Source organism: Macrobrachium rosenbergii, chromosome 3 (genome assembly GCF_040412425.1).
Source record: "Macrobrachium rosenbergii isolate ZJJX-2024 chromosome 3, ASM4041242v1, whole genome shotgun sequence".
NCBI classification, from domain to species: Eukaryota; Metazoa; Arthropoda; class Malacostraca; order Decapoda; family Palaemonidae; genus Macrobrachium; species Macrobrachium rosenbergii.
In genome coordinates, this window is record NC_089743.1 from 69562099 (window position 1) to 69581246 (window position 19148).

At 39.2% G+C, this 19148-nt stretch overlaps 1 protein-coding gene across 3 annotated transcripts in view; it reads left to right on the plus strand.

The window, feature by feature from the left end:
• The window catches only part of LOC136825244 (RING finger protein 141-like), a 68601-nt gene that overhangs the window by 11423 nt on the left and 38030 nt on the right, over positions 1-19148 (plus strand). For all 3 annotated transcript variants that reach the window (XM_067081305.1, XM_067081294.1, XM_067081285.1), the window contains exons 2-3: positions 2176-2645; positions 13457-13615. In XM_067081305.1, the coding sequence (XP_066937406.1) occupies positions 13458-13615 (158 nt within the window). In that variant the 5' untranslated portion in view covers positions 2176-2645; position 13457. The remainder of the gene's footprint in view (positions 1-2175; positions 2646-13456; positions 13616-19148) is intronic.

Below are 19148 nucleotides of genomic sequence, written 5' to 3' on the forward strand. Positions count from 1 at the left end.
TTTGTTTAGTTCCTCCTCCTTCGTCGGTCTTAGACCATTCAGACATTGCGGAACAGGATTCTCATCCGGAGGTTCAGGAGATTCCGGCGGACTTAGAATGTCCTCTTGCCAGCAGTAACAATTACAGACGCATGCTTGAGTATGTTATGTCTTTTTCCCTCAAGCAAGAGCTCCAGACCAACCGCATTCGTCAAATCAGTCTTTATTTGAGGCTTTTTATGCCACTAAGCCAGGTCCTGCTCCTTTTTCATGTGGGCTGGTTTGGTTCAATCAGGTTAGACAGGCTTTGGAGGAGGCTGACTGTCGTTTAGCGTCAGTGGTGGCTTCTAACAGGCAGGACATTTCTCTTCTTTCTGCGTGTAAGGCAATTTTCGCAGTTCAAGGTAACCCTTTGGCAGGTGTCAGGCTGCCACTCAATGAATTGGCTGAGGCAATCCTGTCTAGGTCTCCAGCATCATCTCGGCTCATAGGGATTTCTCTGAAGGAAGCAGGTGCTTTGGAGGATGTGTTGTGCGATCAGACTGAGGCTCTTTCGCACTCTGTTTGGATGCTGTCGGGTTTAATGGGGTTCATAAAGAGTGACGACTATGTCCCCTTGGATCCGTGGCTGTTTGACAGCCTAATAACTTCTGTCTCGATGGGTCTGGCACACCAGGCGAATGCTCTGGCTTCATGTACGCATTTGTGAGCCAGAAAAGACGAGATTTCTATCTTGGTTATCTTCCCCTTATTATCCGGATGTCCATAAGAGGGTATTGCTTAGAGAACCTTTAGCCTTAGCGAAATCTTTGTTCAAGGATGATGATGTGGCTAGTATGATGAACTTTGTTGCCTCTAACTCAGCTGTAGAATCACAACAAGCAGCGATCAGGGTAGCAGCTCAGGGTTCTCGTTCCCCAAAAGGAGCTCGTAAGTCTTCTCCATCTAAGAGAAGAGCTTCTAAGTCTCCGCTAGAACACCCAGAAGGGTGCATTTTGCGGTTAAAGCTGCGTCAGTGTCTTCTAGGCCTTCTATGTCTCAGGATTGTTCCGGTGGGAGGTTGTCTCGCGCCTTTCTGGCGAATCTGGAAGGAATGAGGGCCAGAGGATTGGGTAGTATGGGTTCTGAGGGTGGGTTATCGGATTCCTTTTCATTCCCTTCCTCCTCCGTCCTCCTTCCCTGTCAACCTTCCGAGTTATTCCCTGTCTTCCATCAGGGCATTCATGGGTGGTGAAAGGCTTTCCATTCATTTTCTTTTTGAGGATGTGGTAGAAGTCTTAACCTCGGGGTCCAGTTCCATCAGAACGGTGTCAGTCTTATTCTTGGAGACAAAAGGAGGGAATCACCATAGGAAAGGTTGAAATCCCCATAGGAACAAATTTTAGATTCAAGTTGTGTGCTTTTTTCATAAATATACAAACCTGAAGTCTTTTTTTGTAGTCTCATCTCTAACCTTTCTTGCATTCATCCCCACCACTTACCTGCCTGCCACCAGCAACTATGTTGCCAAGCTTCAGCTTTGTATCTATAGCAAAAAGCAAATCATCATGAAGTTCTGATGTTTTCCCATACATAACTAATGGAAACCAAAGTCATCCTACCTAAATAGCTGCCCAGGGTATCTTAAGGTAATTGGAATATCAGGAAGTGTATGCAATTTTTAAAAATTATAATTAATTTTTTCACATACAAATTATACTTTATGAAAGATTACCCACTTCTTTACCTCTCGTAATTGCAGCTAGTTCTCACTGTGCAGTTATTGACCATTTCAGCTGGTAGGGTTGTTGAGGGACCCAGATACTTAGACAGGTAGAAGCTGGAAGTCATCTTTTGGGACATGTCTAGAGTCTGTGCTACTGCAGATTTAGGCTATTATGAAGTACTGTAATAGATTAGTAGGTTAAAAAGATGTATGGTACTATTTAGAATATTTACATACTTATTTTTCTATAGTAATAATTGAGTACTGCAGATTAATAGTTCAAGTCATACATTGTAGAATCTGAAGAGTTCCATTTGCAATATGACTTTTTGTTTTGGTGATGTATCTTTTCACAGACCATAGTTTATTGGGGGGACATATCTGTTGTCTCCTGGTTTATTGGAGGAAAAAAATTTTTATTTTGGATAGGCTTCTGCAATTGAAATTATGTTAAGGTTTTGAAATTCTATATTTGTCCTTGTATTTTTCAGAATTGTGGGTTCCAAGTATGATGACAACAGTGAACCATCTGATGCATATTATGAAACACCATATGCCCTGCTAGACACAATAAGCCCCATGTACCGGGAGAGTTTTAGTTCAGCATTGGCTGCCAAGTTATCTCAGTTAGTCCAGGAGCACGAAGAGCCTCAGGATTTAGATCTAGTCGATTGAATACTTCTTACATGCAAAGTAGCTTTATTAGTTCTGTAGACATTCTAAATGTGTTTGTGTAAAAGATTGGAAGTATTTGTGCATCTGTATAGCCAATACAATATTAGTCCAGTGAAACAACAACAACAGACTGATCAGTTAACATTGATAAAATAGCCACCAGTTCTATGGTATGACCTTTGTGCCCTTTAAGAAGTGCTTTTTGTGAAAAAATCATGAAATCAGTTCTGTTAATTGACTGACAGGACACATTTATAAAGGAACTTCTCATCCTATATTATATAAGGTAAGGTTGTAATTAATTTCTTTGGAGTTCTTAAGTATAACAACTCCTCTTGTTCTTGTAGTGAAGCCTTTACCCTTTGATTTATTCGCTTTTGAATTTTAGCAGTGCATGTCTAACTCTTTTGCTTTAGAGTAAAAAAAAACTTGATGTAAAGAGTGTGCATCTTGAAATTTGGTCTATCCTTTAAAACTAAGTGATTCATTTCTAGAACCAAACCCACATAATATAGTTTCTAGCAATTAAGAATTTCATTTACCCTCTTAATAATGCTCTGACTCTCTCACCTTTGTCCACTTTCAAGCAATTGCACCACACGATTCATTTCATGTTGTTTGACCCGCGTGGAATGCTTTAGGCATAGCCCCTTATAATTTGCTCTTACAGTCATTCATTTTTTGAGTTCTGCCAGTCAGTGCTTCATTATATTTTTTATTACAGTTTTACCTTGTATATTAGGTTGACATATATGCATGGATTGCATTTGCTCTAATTATGGTTGTGATCTGGTTAGTTCCAGTGTCATTGGTATCTTGACACTTAATCATGTGTATTCATCAACAGAAAATAGGGTAATTTTTGCCTTATTTTCACGAATTTATGCCCAATGTTTAAGTAATTTGATTTTTAGTCACATTCATTTCTTATTTTCCTTCAACCAGTAAGTGATACTTTTATCAGATGTTACTCTTGTAACGAGAACTTGGCATCATTTCCAAGTAGTTTAAAGTGTGTATCCTTATGAGTTCCATGTTTAACCCCATGAAGAAAAAAGATGTAAAAGTGTTCAAGTTGATGTTACATATGAATTCACTAACATGTCTTCATTCAGGAATATGCTTAAGGAAATAATATAGTAGCTCCCTAAAAGATGCATTGAACTTCTTCCCGACGGTCATTCATTATTACAGTATTGGTTCTTTGTAGAAGTACACAAGTACATTATAAATATCCATTTGATACTCAGTTATTCTCCTTTGGATAAGCTTTTAGAACTATTAATATCTTCTGGATGCCATAATCCTCAACAGAAACTGTTCAGTAAAGAGTAAATTAGATGGGTTTGTTAAGAATTGTATGGTTGTCAGATTAACAGAAATGTGAAGAATGTATATACTGTATATTGTTTCTTTTAAAGTTTCCCAAAAAAGCAGCTTGCTTGACAGTTAGTTCAGCTTGGTGTGGTTGTAGGCTGAAAGTGGTATTGATGAAAGAGATGGAAGGAGATGATTTGCTTGAGCTTGCAGAATAGGTTACAAATAGTTGTCTGTTGAACAGAGGGGAACTTCTTGTTTGAAAATTATTGTACAGCATCATGGCCTCTTCATTATTGTAAGTGGAGCATCCCTCCAAAAAAAAAAATAATCTGGCATATTTTCCTTCTATTGAGTATTCAGATCATTGGGATTCAGTGCACAAAAAAGTGTCTGCTATCTTATTAATTACTGACACATTATTATCTAATTCAGCCACTCTGTAACAGTGTCCCATCTAGGCTATTAAAGCATATGACGATGCTAACAAAGTGGCCAGAACTGCATCTACTGTCATCTGGACAAATAAAGCCATTAATCACATTGTCATCATTGTCAAAGGAGAGAAGTATTTGCTACCACAATATTTTAGCTTGATATCTCAGACATATTGTCAGGAAGGGGTAAGACATGTAAGTGATGGATAGTTAACAAATGTGTTTGAGCTTTGCCCTTTGTAACATTTTTATGATCATGACTGTGTGGTTGAGGAAGAGATTAGATGTTTCAGCTTACTGTTGATCATATAAGCTGCATGACTTGTGATTTTTCAGTTATGAAGATGAATGGAAACCTAGCCATTTGTTGTTTAGGTGTGCCTAGGTGAAGGGGTGTACTGTTAGTGCAAAGGAACATTAGTGTGAGGAATTTATGGATTTAATTTTGCACAGTTTTTGTCATTCTCCATGCACTTTTATATGTTGGTCATAGTATAGTTATTATTGTATTAGGTTAAGTTGAAGTATATTAAGAGTAGAAATCCACAATTATGTCTTATGAGACCTATTTTTCTTCCAAATATACAGTAGATTTTGACAGCATAACTGGTAGACTTCTTCAGTCACAGCTCAGGTAGTAAAAAACTACTAGGTTCTAGAAAATGTTATACTGTATACCTTATCAAGACCCAACTGTGGATTTTTGGTCTTAGTAAACTTGATCTTTCACAATAATGACAATCCTGTGGCTGACACCATATATCTTCCACAATATATGGGTTACTGTTGGATGAAAGCTATTGCCTATTTAAATGAAACAACCTCATAAGGCATAGGTGTACATTTTTATTTTCAAGAAATTTCACCCATGTGCTTGTGAACCTCATGTATGCGAAGTTTATTTTGTTGATTAGGCCTAATTCACAACTATAAGAGTATGTCTGTATTTAGGTTTGAATGCCTGTGTCAGGTACCAAGCAAAGTCTTCACAGGTATCTGACACGGCCATTGCTTGGTGTCCTGTCGAGCAATATTGTTTTTGAAGCAGATGGGTGTGTTGGGTCACTTTCAGAGCTGCTCATCACTCTTCCAACTCCCTATCAGGAATGAATCTTGCTTTCCAAGCAGGGATCTTGTACTTATGGAAATGATTAATCATTCCCATCGTGGTTTGCGTTACCGAGTCTTCACATGGCCAGTCTTCCTTTCCTTGTATCAGATATATCCAGTGATTCAACTATACAAAAAGTAAGGAAAGACTCAGGAAAATAAATGGAACATTTGTCAGAGCACCAAGACATGTTAATTAAAAATTAAAACAATGATTTTTAACCCCTAAGAAACAAGTAACATATCAAGAGAAAATTTTTCAAACAAGCATTAGCAAAAACCTAGATGAATATTTATGTAAAATAAAAACTGTACCGTGGGCCCCCAGATTCATTTTCATATTTCTGTGACAATGCACTTTTTATGATAAAACTATTAAAATATTAAGGTATAAGCGGTGTTTTGAACTATCAAAATGGGCAGTTATAAGCGTTTTTAGAGGGGTTTTAAGTATTCGTGGATTATAGCTATTCGCAGGAGGTAGTGGTGTGCATCCCCCACGAATACTGGGTGTCGACTGTATATGAATGAAACTCACTAAATTTTGAAATGACAGGAGGTATTTATTGCAATAGAAAATTTCATATAGAAGAATTAGGTCATGCCCTTTCAAATTAAAATAGATCTGCTCTTGGGAGAGTCAACAGTTCTTTTGCAATAAAGAAAAATCTATCAACATTAGCTAAGTGATACATTTTACAATTTTGTAATTATTTGTCTCAAAACAGTGGGAAAAAAACCAAGTAATGTAAATAATTACAGTCCAGTATCCTTAAGGAGTTGGTCATATGACACATACCTATTTAAAAGTTAGTGACGCCTACTCGATTCGGATCACAGATCAGTAGATCTACTATAGATTCACTGTCCTATCTGGAAGGTCACATATGTAGAGGATTTGGAAGACAAACAAATAACAATAGCTATTTCTTTTTTATATATAAAAAACCTATGAATATGCAGTCACTTGATAATTTTCATTGTTAATATGAAAGATCATACCTTTCAGATGCAAATTGATGATAGTCTTTCAAAACCTTTCCCCAATTGAAAATAGTTTTAAAATGAAGTGTTCTTAGTAGTATGCTCTTTACACTAGCGATAAATGACAAAAATAGTTGACTGCCTTTTGGAATGAAAAATAATATTCACTTGTATGATTTTGTTATATACTACACAACATCAAACATAAAACATGCCGAATATCATCAGTAATGGCAATATAAGTAGACACATGGGCCTCATTAGTAGGTTTTCAGTTCTGCATAGAAAAGACTGCAGCAGTTGTTTTATAAAAACATAAAGATTGGAGATCATCACATACTTGTAAGTCAAACAGCAAAATGCTTAGACTTCATCTTTAACGCACATACTTTGACTGGGAAGCCTACGTAGCCCTTATGAGATCCAGTTGCAGAAATATATTAAATTTTATTTTTAAAAAATTGTCTCACAAACTGGAGAGCTGACAGACCAACCATGACATTTCTGTACCAAGTATCTGTTATCTCTAGTCCAAACTATAGATGTAGCATATTGTAGACTATGGATGTCAGATATACAGTTCAATCGTGGATTTTGCATAATTTACTGGCTTGCACACACTTCAAGGTATTTATTTAAAAACTGTACAGTACTTCAGAACATGTTTAACAATGTGCATTAGAAAATTTATAGTACAGAAGTTCACTTTAAGTAATGTAATATACACTGATTTGTCCAAATGTTCATCAGTCATGAGATTTGCAGCCATATCACCTTACAAAACATACCAATTTTATTTGTCTAGCAATGGTTCTGTTTTGGTAGCAGAGTTATGTGCATTAGAATCTGTCATTAGAATTATTAAATATGCCATCACAAGAATTTGCAATTTTCATTAACTCTAGAAGCAGTGTAGGAGCCCTCCAGCATTGTAATTAAAAAAAAATACCCTTGCACAACAAATTGAATTTTCATTTGACAAATCATTTATAGATGGTTAAAATGTAGAAATGCACTAGGTTCCTGCCCATGTTGGCATTAAAGGAGATGAAGGCGATAAACCAGCTAAAGCTGCAACTACTGTGCCAAGATGGCATCCAGATAATCCTATTAGTTATTATATAACATCTCTAAAACTTATGATCAGTAAACGGCAGGATATTTGGAATAATGAACCAGGTAGTAACAAATTAAAACTAGCCATGCCCAATGTTGGAACATAGAATTTGTCATATCAAAATGAAGGAAACCCAACTAATCTTGGTTCATTTGACCCTTGGATACTTGATGAATACCTCATGATCCAAACCATATAAATACAGACTCTAAAGTAACAATAGTGATTAAACTTTTTTTGTGTGAATGAGAAAATACAATCCCAGTCAATGTCAAGTTTTGGAAACAAATCAGTTAAAGAATTTTGTCTATCTCCATTTTCAGTAAACCCAATTATAACATTTTAAAAAGTTGTAGTTTAATAAATCTAAACTTTATTATTAATAAAGATAAATCCTTTGAGCCAGCCCTGTGAGAGCTCTTGTCTAAATCTTAGAGGTTCTCTCTCTCTCTCTCTCTCTCAAGAACACAGCACAGTTCAGGAGGTTTTCCAACAGTGCCTTTTCGTGGTATCAGCTTTAATATGTTCCTACGCCCTCAAGGTGTGCTTGTTCTTGGACTTACTCTTTCTCAAGAGCATAGTGCCTTTGACAACTTTCATGCTTAGCTTATGAAGCATAATCAAAATGACTCCATCACTAATTGAGCATCTTTAGGATTTAGGGTTGCTACCCATGCCTTCATCCTGCCTTGCAAACCTTGACTTGTAAAGCAGGTCGATAAAGAAGATAAGGTAAGGACCACAGAAGAAGACAGAAACAATGAGAATTGAGTAAGGCAGAGTTCTTTCCCAAATAAACTCCTTTCATAACTGATGCTGCTTATTATTAGGCTTTCATCCTTCTTTTCGAGCATACATGGCCTTTGTTCTTCTCTCTTCTTTACAGATTTTGTTAATGATCAGTCTGAGACTGGTCTTTACTTATTGTCAGCCTTTAGGAGGATTTTCAGTATGGAGTCCAGGGAAGTGAATTGTGTACTCTCAAATTAAGGACTCCATTACCAAAAATTTCCCCTAAGATTTTCAAGAGGGAGTCACTGAGGAACAACATTATCATTACCTCTTAACATCCCTGTGATTTGTTCTCTTTCCCTGCTACCCACAGGAAGGAAGTGCTCACGCGCTGAACCCTACCTCTCTCACTTCCCACTGAAGGACACTGTAATTACTTCAGGGGTCATCTCACATCTTTGAAGGTTCCTTTATGAAAGATCCATCTTCCCAGTTAGCATTCTTGCCTTGCAGTCAGCACTAGTACATGACAACTCCATGACCTTCAGGATAATCTTACTCCATTCCTCTTTGAAAGAAATAGATTTCATCCAACAGTCTTTGGTTAGGCATAAGAATCCAAGCTCTCATGTTAGCTACACTGGCTCAACTTCAAAATTGAATGCTCTGTCATAATTTCTCAAGCCTACAGTTTTCAAATGAATTTTCTCTTTGGTGTGTCTCCCCTTGTGCTTGTATCAGGTCTCTGTGCCTCTGCCACTTCTTTCCTAGAGCACTGGCTCCTTTTGGATAAGTTTGCATGCTGCCCAAGTTACATGGGTTTAGGTTGGTGAAAAAATGCCTTGGATGGCAGGTTTTTTCCCATTCTTTATGCCCTTTCCAGGTGTGAACAGCCTGATTCATGGTGGGTGGAGGAGAGTTGCACTTCAGAGCACCTGTCCGTAGACTCAAGTCCAAGGATGTGATCTTCCATCCCCTTCTTGAATGGGGAGGGCTTCGAGTAGTGTGCTATTATTCCCAAAATGATGATGCGGGATTACCTAATATCTTTTATTTTCCTGTTCTCTTTACATGAAAAACAGGATTTCCCTGAACATTTCCCAGGGTATGGTTCGACTCTGGCACAGGGCCCTAGCAGCCTCTGCATCCTTGTGCCAAGCTTTATTTAAAGTTGCTGGAGTCAGCCTTCCCTTATTCACATACTTGACCAACAATCTGACAGTTATGGATGAGTGTTAGCTGTCACTCCAGCCATTCACTATTAGTGCTGACTTGAGGGATGTGATAGAGGGCCCCAACCTCATATTTTGTAATAGCATCAATTGACTCAGTGAGACAATCATCCCACCTTAGGAGGAAATCTCTTATATAAAAGTGATAGTTTATATTCTCATAGGAACATATATTTATGAGAAAATTTGTATTTTCCATAGATATACAAACAAGAGCCTTTGATCATAATCCCACGCCAGTCAGCCCTTCATAGTCCCAATTACTAAAAAAAAGTGATGGGTGGTGCCTGCTGCTCTCCCACTTGCCACCAGTAAACCACCTTATTACCAGGCTTCAACAGTTGTTTCTGTCTAATGTCAGGATTGCTCCAGTTTAAAAGTTAGGATTTATATGTGTGTATATATAAAAATACAAATCTTCAAACTGTGTTATACAGCACTTAAAGATTGCAGTGCTGAGAACAATCCACATTATGGCTGTTGTCACCAATGCATAGCTTGATACGAGGAGAAACTTCATCTTAGTATAACATGTCTCACATGCTCCCCAATATGAAAAATTGTTCTTTTTGTTATTCAGTTGGACTTGTCAAGTGGTTTCCTGAGATTGGGATACAGTTTGTCAAAACCAAAAATGTTTCTCTTTTACCAGTGAACAGCCTATTAAAGAAATTCTTGTTGTTCAAGTATGGATGTGAGTAGCTTCCTCCTTCATGAGGAGATCCCTGTTGAGGTTTGGGGTGATCAAAAGTATCTCTCTGGGGAATTCTCTAAACAATTCTTCCTTGGGGTACCACTTACAGTGTGCTTTACATGCCACACTGTAGATGGCACGTAGCCCATAATCAGATGCTTTGGCCAGTCTGGCTTTTTAATGAGTAACATAAATCGCATGTTATAGCCTACACATGAAAATTTTAAAGTTATCCCAAAGGTAGCAGTAATTCATCATTGTTTCAAGCCTAAACTAAACTCAACTTAACTCTTAACATTCCCTTTCAAGGAATTATACTAAAAAAATCATTATAATAGTGCAGCTGATAAGTACAGTACAAAAGTTTAAGGAGAGGTCCGATAACTTGAGATGTTGCAAAGGCTCTAAAGTGTCTTTTGCTGCAACTTTATTGATCTCCACCTTTTACTCTTCACCCATTTTTCTTTGTCTCCATACCTAGCTGTCAAGCTTCTGGGGTTTTACTTTGCTCCAGTTTTCACCTCTCATTTAAGAACAGGTCCTTTGGGGAAACCCTGAAATGATTGGGAAATGTAGCTCGGTGGTTTCATAAACCAATGTATAATGACAATGACAGGTGTGTCTTGCATAATTCTGTTACTCATAGTTACAGCTGGGGAGGTAATAAAGCACAGTTTGGAAATCAAGGAAAAGTACTGATAGAAAGTTTACTTGCTCATATTCCTAGCTGTACTGCAAAAACTATGTCCTTCATTAACTAGAAACAGCTCTAGGTTGTTTAGAGCGATGCTAACTGAGCATTGGTTTACAAACAGACAAACATTTTGTCTTTAATGAAGTTTAAAGCAATTAGTCACAGAGCGTGTTCATGGCATTTTATTTATATTTAGATATATAACCCATCTTGGAAATTTATTAGCAAAACATGGCCAAGACAAAGTAGAATAAAATGGATAAGTAGGTCATTGACTTACGGTGGGGGATCAGTTCCAGCTCTGAGCTATAAGTTGATTTCTACCGTAAGTCGGTGCTTCGCCGTTATGGCACTGTAACCTGATGTTGCATCAAGTTCCAGCGCTTACGGTGCTGTTAACTTGATGCATATTCTTGCCGTTAGTGCCATACGCCGTAACTTAATGCAACATCAAGTTACAGTGCTGAAAAAGTACCATAAGATCAAATCTGTTGTAATTCAGTGTTGCCATAAGTTGGTGTATCTGTAGAAAAGAAAATGCTTGCACATTATCATCACGGTGCAGTGAGCTGCAGAACTGTGAAGGTTGTTTTAGCACATCATTAGATATCAGAAATAACTGAGCAGAAAAATGAAAAGAGAATCCTCAGGTTCCTGATGTAGTAAAAGCTGATATGGAAGGAGTTCAAGAAAAAGTCCTCCATGTGGCAGAAATAATGCATGACCTACCCCAACACTTACCTTTGAATGTGGTTGTTGGTGTAAATCATGGACTTGTGACAAAAACTGTATCAAATTGGATTTTTAAACTAATTTTGTTCATGCCTTCAACACAATACTTATTTATTTTAAATGTATATGTAATAATCTTTTCAAATAAGTTCTGTTCTCATGAAAATCAATCTTTCTAATTGTTTCCCTCTCAAATTACTTTTCTATCACTTAATCTATCTTTTGTTCTTAATGTCACTCAAAATAAGTTCACTCATACACAGGTGGAAATAGCTCTTGTTTTCCATGACATTATGAAAGTACTGTTAACTAGCAACCATTGTAGCCATGGCATCAGCTAATCTTGTAAGTTACTACCTGAAGTCTTGACATTCTTAACCGAACTACATCCTTAATCTTTCTGGCAACAGAGTCCTTCATATCACATTGTTGTGTTCTGCCATGGCAAAGTCTTTCTCATTTTGTATTTGTTGGTGTTGCATTTTTTTTATAATAAATTCCAATGTTTCTTAAAGATTTCAATCACCCTACAATATTTTATTGCCTGGTTCATTTGCCCACTCAAGGAAGCTAACTGATGTATGTTACTAACGTATCCCACATTGTATATTATTGGCATTGTGTGTCTGACAATTAACTCTTAATGGACTGGCATCATTATATGAGTATCCATAACAGTTTTTGAGAGATGGACGGACTAACTCATATGAGTGTTAAAATTACGCGTCATGATTTGGATGAATTTAGTGGGAAAGATGTTCATATCACTTCAATGGTCAATAAATGACTTATGGAAACTAGTAGCTCAGCACAGGAATGAGGGGGATCAGTCTGCCTTGAGACTTGATCGGGGAATGTATTGCCCCTCTCTATCCCATGATGTCTTTTTACTGATTTGCTGGTGAATATATCCAAGGATTGCTGTTGGTTTCAATTCTTATCTTTTATGATAGTATGTCCGCTATAATTGTAATTTTGCAAAGAAATATTAGAAAAAACATGTATACAGTACCTCACAATAGTTACTGCATCTCCCCATCCCAGTGAATCTTGTAAATATTTTACAACAAATATACAGTGCTCAGAGTTTACTACTGATTTTAGTTCTTATCTGTTATGGTATTGTATGATCTGTAATTATAATTTTACAAAATAAAATGAAATAAATTATTAGAAAAAACTTGTATAACTTGGTAAAATTAGCATATTTTTACGAGTGTCTTGCAAAAGAGGTCTCACACAGGGTTGTAAATAGTCACTTTCAACTTCCCGTGGTAGGTAGGGAAAATTTTCAGAATTTTTTCTCTTACACCATGTACATTTGCATATCTTCCTCTTTCCGTTGATGTGTTTTTTTCTTAAACTGGCCAACCTTAAAGTTTGCCTGGTCTTGGGGGGCACGATTAATATATATTTAGCCCATCCCTGGGTTAAGGAAGGGCACCTTCTATCCTATCCTTTCTCAAGCTATTCTTTATCAGCTTCCTTTACAGGCAGTCCCTGGTTATCGGCGATCTGGTTTTACAGCGCTTGTCTAGCAACGACGATAACCGGATTTTTGACACAGATTCCTGGTTATCGTCGCTGATAACCGGTTATTGGCGCTGATAACCGGTTATTGGTGCTGATTGCCAGTTATTGGCGGCGCTGATCACCGGTTATTGGCACCGATAACCAGGAATCAGTGCTATTATTGCTGATTTTCGGTTATCTTCACGCTCTCGGGAACGGAACCCCGCCGATAACTTGGGACTGCCTCTACTTTAATTCTTATTGTCTTATTTTAAGGGCTCTGGTACCTTGGCTTTGCTATTTCCTCTTAGCTTGCCTTCAGTCCTCCATAAATAAGTTTTAGCAATTCAAGGTTTATACTTCATAGATCAGATAGTCTTAGTGCTTGGCCTAGTTTTCTGGAAAAGTTATGAGCTGAGATGACATGTATTTCTGGGTTTAAGTGCCTAAATTCAGAAACTGACCAACAGATTGTACCAAAAGTTCACTGTTTCTGGATTAAAAGTCCCACTAATTTGCATTTATTACATCAACAGGATGGGACACGGAAGCAGCACAGGCAACCCACTGCGGGAGAACCTAGAGTCTCTTCATAATCAGCTGATGAAACATGCTGGTGCTGATTATGACATTGCTACCACTACAACACTTACCTATGACCAGTTTTTAAGTTACATCACTCAGCTCAATCAAATGTAAGTCATAGAGTTACACATTAAATTATTATACAGGCAGTCCCCGGTTAACGGCGATCCGGTTTAATGGCACTTGTCTAGTGATGAAAATCAGCAATTTTCGACACCGAAAATCTCAGATTTCTGCTTATCGGTGCTGATAATTGGGTATTGACTCCAATACATACCTAACAGAGGCGCTGATAACTGAAAATCAGCACTTTTCGGTGCCGATAAGCCCTGAAAATCGCCGATATTCATTTAGCAGCGATACATCACACCCTCAGAATGGAACCCCCCACTGATAACTGGGGACTGCCTGTATTGTATAAGAAGGATTGCAGTTTATTGTTTTGCAGATTTAGAAATTTAGAAGTGAAGGTATTTCCCAGTTATCATGTAGGGATAATAGATTTTCAGAAAGCAGTCTTTAGTGATATATTGAGGTATTGTGGTTATTAACCCTTTGAGATTTCTTTGGGATCAAAAACTTACCTGTGGTGAAACATCATTTTGGCTTACCATTTACGAACACAGAGTTACAGGTGCTGTAAATTTACTGTGTTACATACTAGCTACTGTTTCATTTTAAAGCTGAATAATTGTATGCAGTATAAGAATGAAAGACAACAAATGAATAAATTCAGAATGTCATGTTCAACTTAGCCTAGGACCGAAATCACTTTTTATTAACAAGTGTTTAAAAAGTACTTTTGTAAACAATTATTTGTTCTGATGTATATATTTAATTACCATGTAGGCTTATTATTGCATAAAGTGTAGGTTTAATAGAATAAATTTTCCAGATTTTCTGCTTATAACTTGCATGTTAGTAATTCACTTTGAACTGCCCCTAATTTTAAGAGATACATTGAAGCCATCCCAAATACCCTCCAGTTTTATATAAGTAACTTACCCAGTAAGTAAATAGCTATAGTTTCCACTTAAACAGCAGCTTAGATTCAAAATTTCACTAGTAGCGCTTCAATATAGTTTGTGTAAGTGATCAGACCATCCCACTAACGGAATACTGTACTGGAACGACCTAGCAAACAATTCTCATTCGTTTCCTGCCATCCGTGGTGACAAGACCTGGTCTGGCTGTAGCTTTTTTCATTATTTTCCAGTTATTTTACCGGATTCCGATGGAGGATTCCTTATATCAACCATCAGAACATGTATATTGTAGCCCTTCAAGCTGAAATCTTTCAGGATGAGTTTTTTCTTATTTTCTTTTACGTTGATTCAGTCATCATCGAGCCACCGGTAAATAACGCCATTTGCATTGATGGTTTGTTTACCGGTTAGGCTTCTGGCAGCACCAATAATAGATTTGCCTTAAACTTGGATGTTATGACATTCCATTATAAAAGTAAATTGAATATTATGCATTTTCATTAGGCCATAACTTTGGCAATTTATGAATTGTTTTCCAGCTATAAACTACTAGTGAGCCGCCGATAATAGTTTTGTTTTTAAAAGTAATTCTTGAGTGTTATGACACTCCATTATAAAGTAATTGGCCTAGACTCTATTATAAAATAATTGGTTTATGTTAGGCTTTCCATTAGACCAAAACCTTTGCAATTTATGAATTGTTTAACGGCCTTAATATACTAGAGAGTCGTAGATAATAGTTTTGCCTTAAAAGTAATTCTCAGATGTTACGGCATCCCATTATAAAGTAATCGGGGTATTTTAAGCCTTTACATTATGCATTAGCTTTTGCAATCCATGAATTGTTTACCGACCGTAGGCTACTGGCGAGATGCCGATAATGTTTTTGCTTTAAAGTATTTTTCAGATGTTATGACATTGCATTATTGTCTTTCAATAGGCCATAATTTTGGCAATTTATTATTTGTTTATCAGCCATATGCTTCGTGCAAGCCGCCGATAATTGTCTTGAAAGTAGTTCCTGGGTATTTTGCCATTTCATTAGGCTTGTAACTTTTGCAAATATGATTTATTTATTGGACCTGTGCTTCCTGGAAGCCTCCGGTAAATAAATTTTTGACATAACCGTCACACCTTCCTGCACAGAACTGAAAGTGTTAGGCAGAAAGTAGTAAGGAGAGAATTGGGGTTTTTTGTTGGTGGCTACGAGTTGACGTTCTTGACAGCCGACAACCAGCTCGCGCTATGAATCTACAGGCTTGCTGGCACTGATCTCGGGCTCCAGCTCCACCCCCAGTATCTTCTCTCATGCGCTTGGCTCAAGCGCTAGCTCCTGAGTGCCAATTCTCTCCTACTGGCCGTCTTACCACTTGCTCCCACACGTGGCTCCCTTGCTTCCCTTACCATACCTTTGCCAGTCTTGTGTCTTGGTTAACAGATGTTAACCTTGTTATAGTGAAATGTAGTGCAGTGGAGGAGGAGGTGACTACTCATCCCGCGATGCTCCTAGACAAAAGGTCCCTGTCAAACTCCCCACAATTCCTGGGAGGAGGCAAACTGGAAGTCCAATGGAGGTCGAGTTCCTTGTTGGATCGGTACCGTTCAGTCACTTTGCTAGGTACCGTTCAACTGGCCAATGAAGGATTAGAGGAATTTATTTCTGGTGATAGAAGTTCATCTCTCGTTGTAGTGTGGTTTGGATTCCACAATAAGCTGTAGGTCCCTTTGATAGGTAACCAGTTGGTTCTTAGCCACGTAAAATAAAATCTCATCCTTCGGGCCAGCCCTAGGAGAGCTGTTAATCAGCTCAGTGGTCTGGTTAAACTAAGGTAGACTTAACTTAAGGGAGGTCGGGGGTTCCACATGGGTTGTTACCCCCTCACTCGAGCCTGTTGGGTCCCAGGTATCACAGACAGCCACTGGAAAGGCGTCTTGTTGGATGTGTAGTGGAGGAGGTAACTATCTGGCCCTATTGGATCTCATAAACCCAGTCCCTGTCAGACTCCCCTAAACCTGGGAGGAGGCATACTGTCGGTCCATGTTAGTCCGTAAGGGTTTTGCCCCCGAATAGTTACCCCTCAGTCAAGCCTGTCGTCCGCAGGTCTTGACGTACTGCCATTGAAAAGGCATCCATAAAGATGTGCTTGCTTTTTCTGTAGTGGCACTGACAGCGTTTTTTTGGTTTACGGATCCCATTGTGAACAAGGTAAGGATCCCAGTGTGGACAGGAGGCTCCGTTGACACTTTCGGGATCCCAGTGTGGTTAGTTATGGATCACAGTGTAGACTAGTGATGCCAATGGCATTTTTTTGGATTTATCTAAGCCGTTGTAAAGATATATTTCCCAGTTTTGGTGCGTCAGTGGTTGTCGTCATTAGTCTCCGAATCAAGACAGAGTCAGAGAGTGCCCAAGTTCCAGGCTACCCAGTTCTGAGCTCCTGAGTTTTGAGCTTCCAACTTCCGAGCGCCCAATTTCCAGGGTCCCAACTTCTGAGCGCCCAAATTCCTGCGCCAAAGTTCTAAGCACCCAAGCTCTGAGCTCCCGAGCTCCGAACTCCCGAGTTCCAAGCTCCCGAGTTCTGAGCTCTCAAGTTCTGAGATCCCAGCGAGCTCCCATCTTTCAAGTGCCTGAGTCCCAAGTTCCCAACTTCTGAGAGCCCAAGTTTTGAGCGTCCATATGTGTCCGAGTGCCCAGTGTCTGAGCTCATGTTTGCGCGTCCACCTGTGTCCTATGTCCACTCGTCCTCCTGTCCATTTCGAGTCAGCATTTAGTTATCTAACACCACACTCGGGACTACAGATGCTACCTCTTTGCTTTTCTATGTCAGTTTTGTCCACTCCTGTGCTTCGTTGGAGACCATTGAGCACCAACTTAGTAATTTGTTGGGCCTGGTACACCATCCACCAAAGTCTGGTGTCCGAATATCCTGTGTCAGAGCACCCAATGCCAGAGGCTTGGCTCCATAGACTTTTTCCGTGTCCTGTCATGTACTGACTTGGAAGAGTTTTTTCCGCTCTTGTTTTGTATTCTCTAGAAGGAGATCTTAGGTGCTCTCTTCTGCTGTGAGATTCACAGTTGCAAAGGACTATCGCTCTCAAGTGATGCCATTCCGACACTAGTTTCGGAGCACTCTAAACTTTTTCTTGTACTCGGCTCCTGACGATGGGCTGCATGACCACAGTTCTTCATTTCTCTCTCTTAGACAGACAGTAGATGGAGGTCAAGAGGGAGACAATCCAGATAGTTCTTTCACCCATTCTCCAGGGTGATTGGATAGGAGCTTGGATATGCAGGGAGCACTCTTCCAGATCCCTGTCCAGACTCCAGAGAGTTTTTTAGTTCCGCCTTTCAGGACAGGACTTCCCAATCCAATCGGGAGTCTTTGCTTCGACGTCTCCCAATTACTAGCTCTTCATGCATTTGACTTCCCCTTTTGTCTGGGTATTACTTCCGTCTTTACATGTCGACTGACTTCGTTATCTTTGAAGAAAAGGGGCTCGGAGGCTCTTGACAGTAACCTTTACCAGGACAGGGAAACACAGTCAGACACCTCTGTGTTGTTTCTTAGCCCAGGTTTCTTTAGTCGGATTTCCAGTGGTGGCTGTCTGAACATGACTTGTGCAAGGGAATTCCTTCCTCTGCTGAGCTTAGTTCTAGTCTTCTTCTCAGCACCTCAGATCTAGGTCAAAGGAGCCCATTTGAAGAACCGGGAAGATATCCAGGACTCGGTCTCCAAGAAGTACAGAACCTCACTCATACTTTGGAGAGCTAAAGCGTTTCTCTTACAACCCTAGTACTGCTCAACCTTAGCTCTATGGTATTCTGTTTGGATTCAGACCTCAGTCCTAACACATCTACATAAGCAGGGAAGCTGGATCCAGCATTCCCTCTCTACCAATCAGCAGAGTTCTTCCTGTGTTGACAGATCAATCAAGACTTCTGGTCATTTGATTTATTCAGGGACTAAGTGTCGAAGGACATACTGGGCCATCAGAAGCTTGTCCTTCCCATTATGGCCTTTCGATCCCCTGAGTTGTCAGAATCTCTTTATTGTATGAAGCAAGCCAACCTTGGACCTGTTTGCCTCTTCAACGAAACTTTTACAAGGTCGAGGAAGTGCTGAACAGTCTTGTGCTCAGTTTCCAGTTACTGGTGGACTCTTCAAGATCTTTCCCCCAAACTGTGTCTTCTCAGACAACCTAGCTTCAGAGGTATTACCAGTGGGGGGTCCGCTCTCGCCCAGACAGGTGCCGGACTGTCCATCGGGTTATCTTCCGAAGAGTCCTCAAGACGTGTTGCAGAGGCTATTACAAGATTCAGAAGTCACGCTCTTCCTCCGTCTCCCAGACTTAGTGGTTGTCTTCCAAAGCTGGTGTCTTGGACTCTTCATCTCTTTTTAGACACTTCTGACCCTGCTGTAGAATACTTCTTTGTTTCTGAGAAGATCTGGGTTGTCTCACTTTCCTTGAAGAGGTACCAATCTATGCTTATCTCTGGTTAAGCACAGAGACCTGGGTCTTTCATCTCCTTCTCAAAGACCTCGCAAGCCTTTTTCACACCCAGCTAGGAAGACGTGTTGTAGAGGCTATTACAAGATTCAGAAGTCACCCTCTTCCTCCATCTCCCAGACTTAGTGGTTGTCTTCCAAAGCTGGTG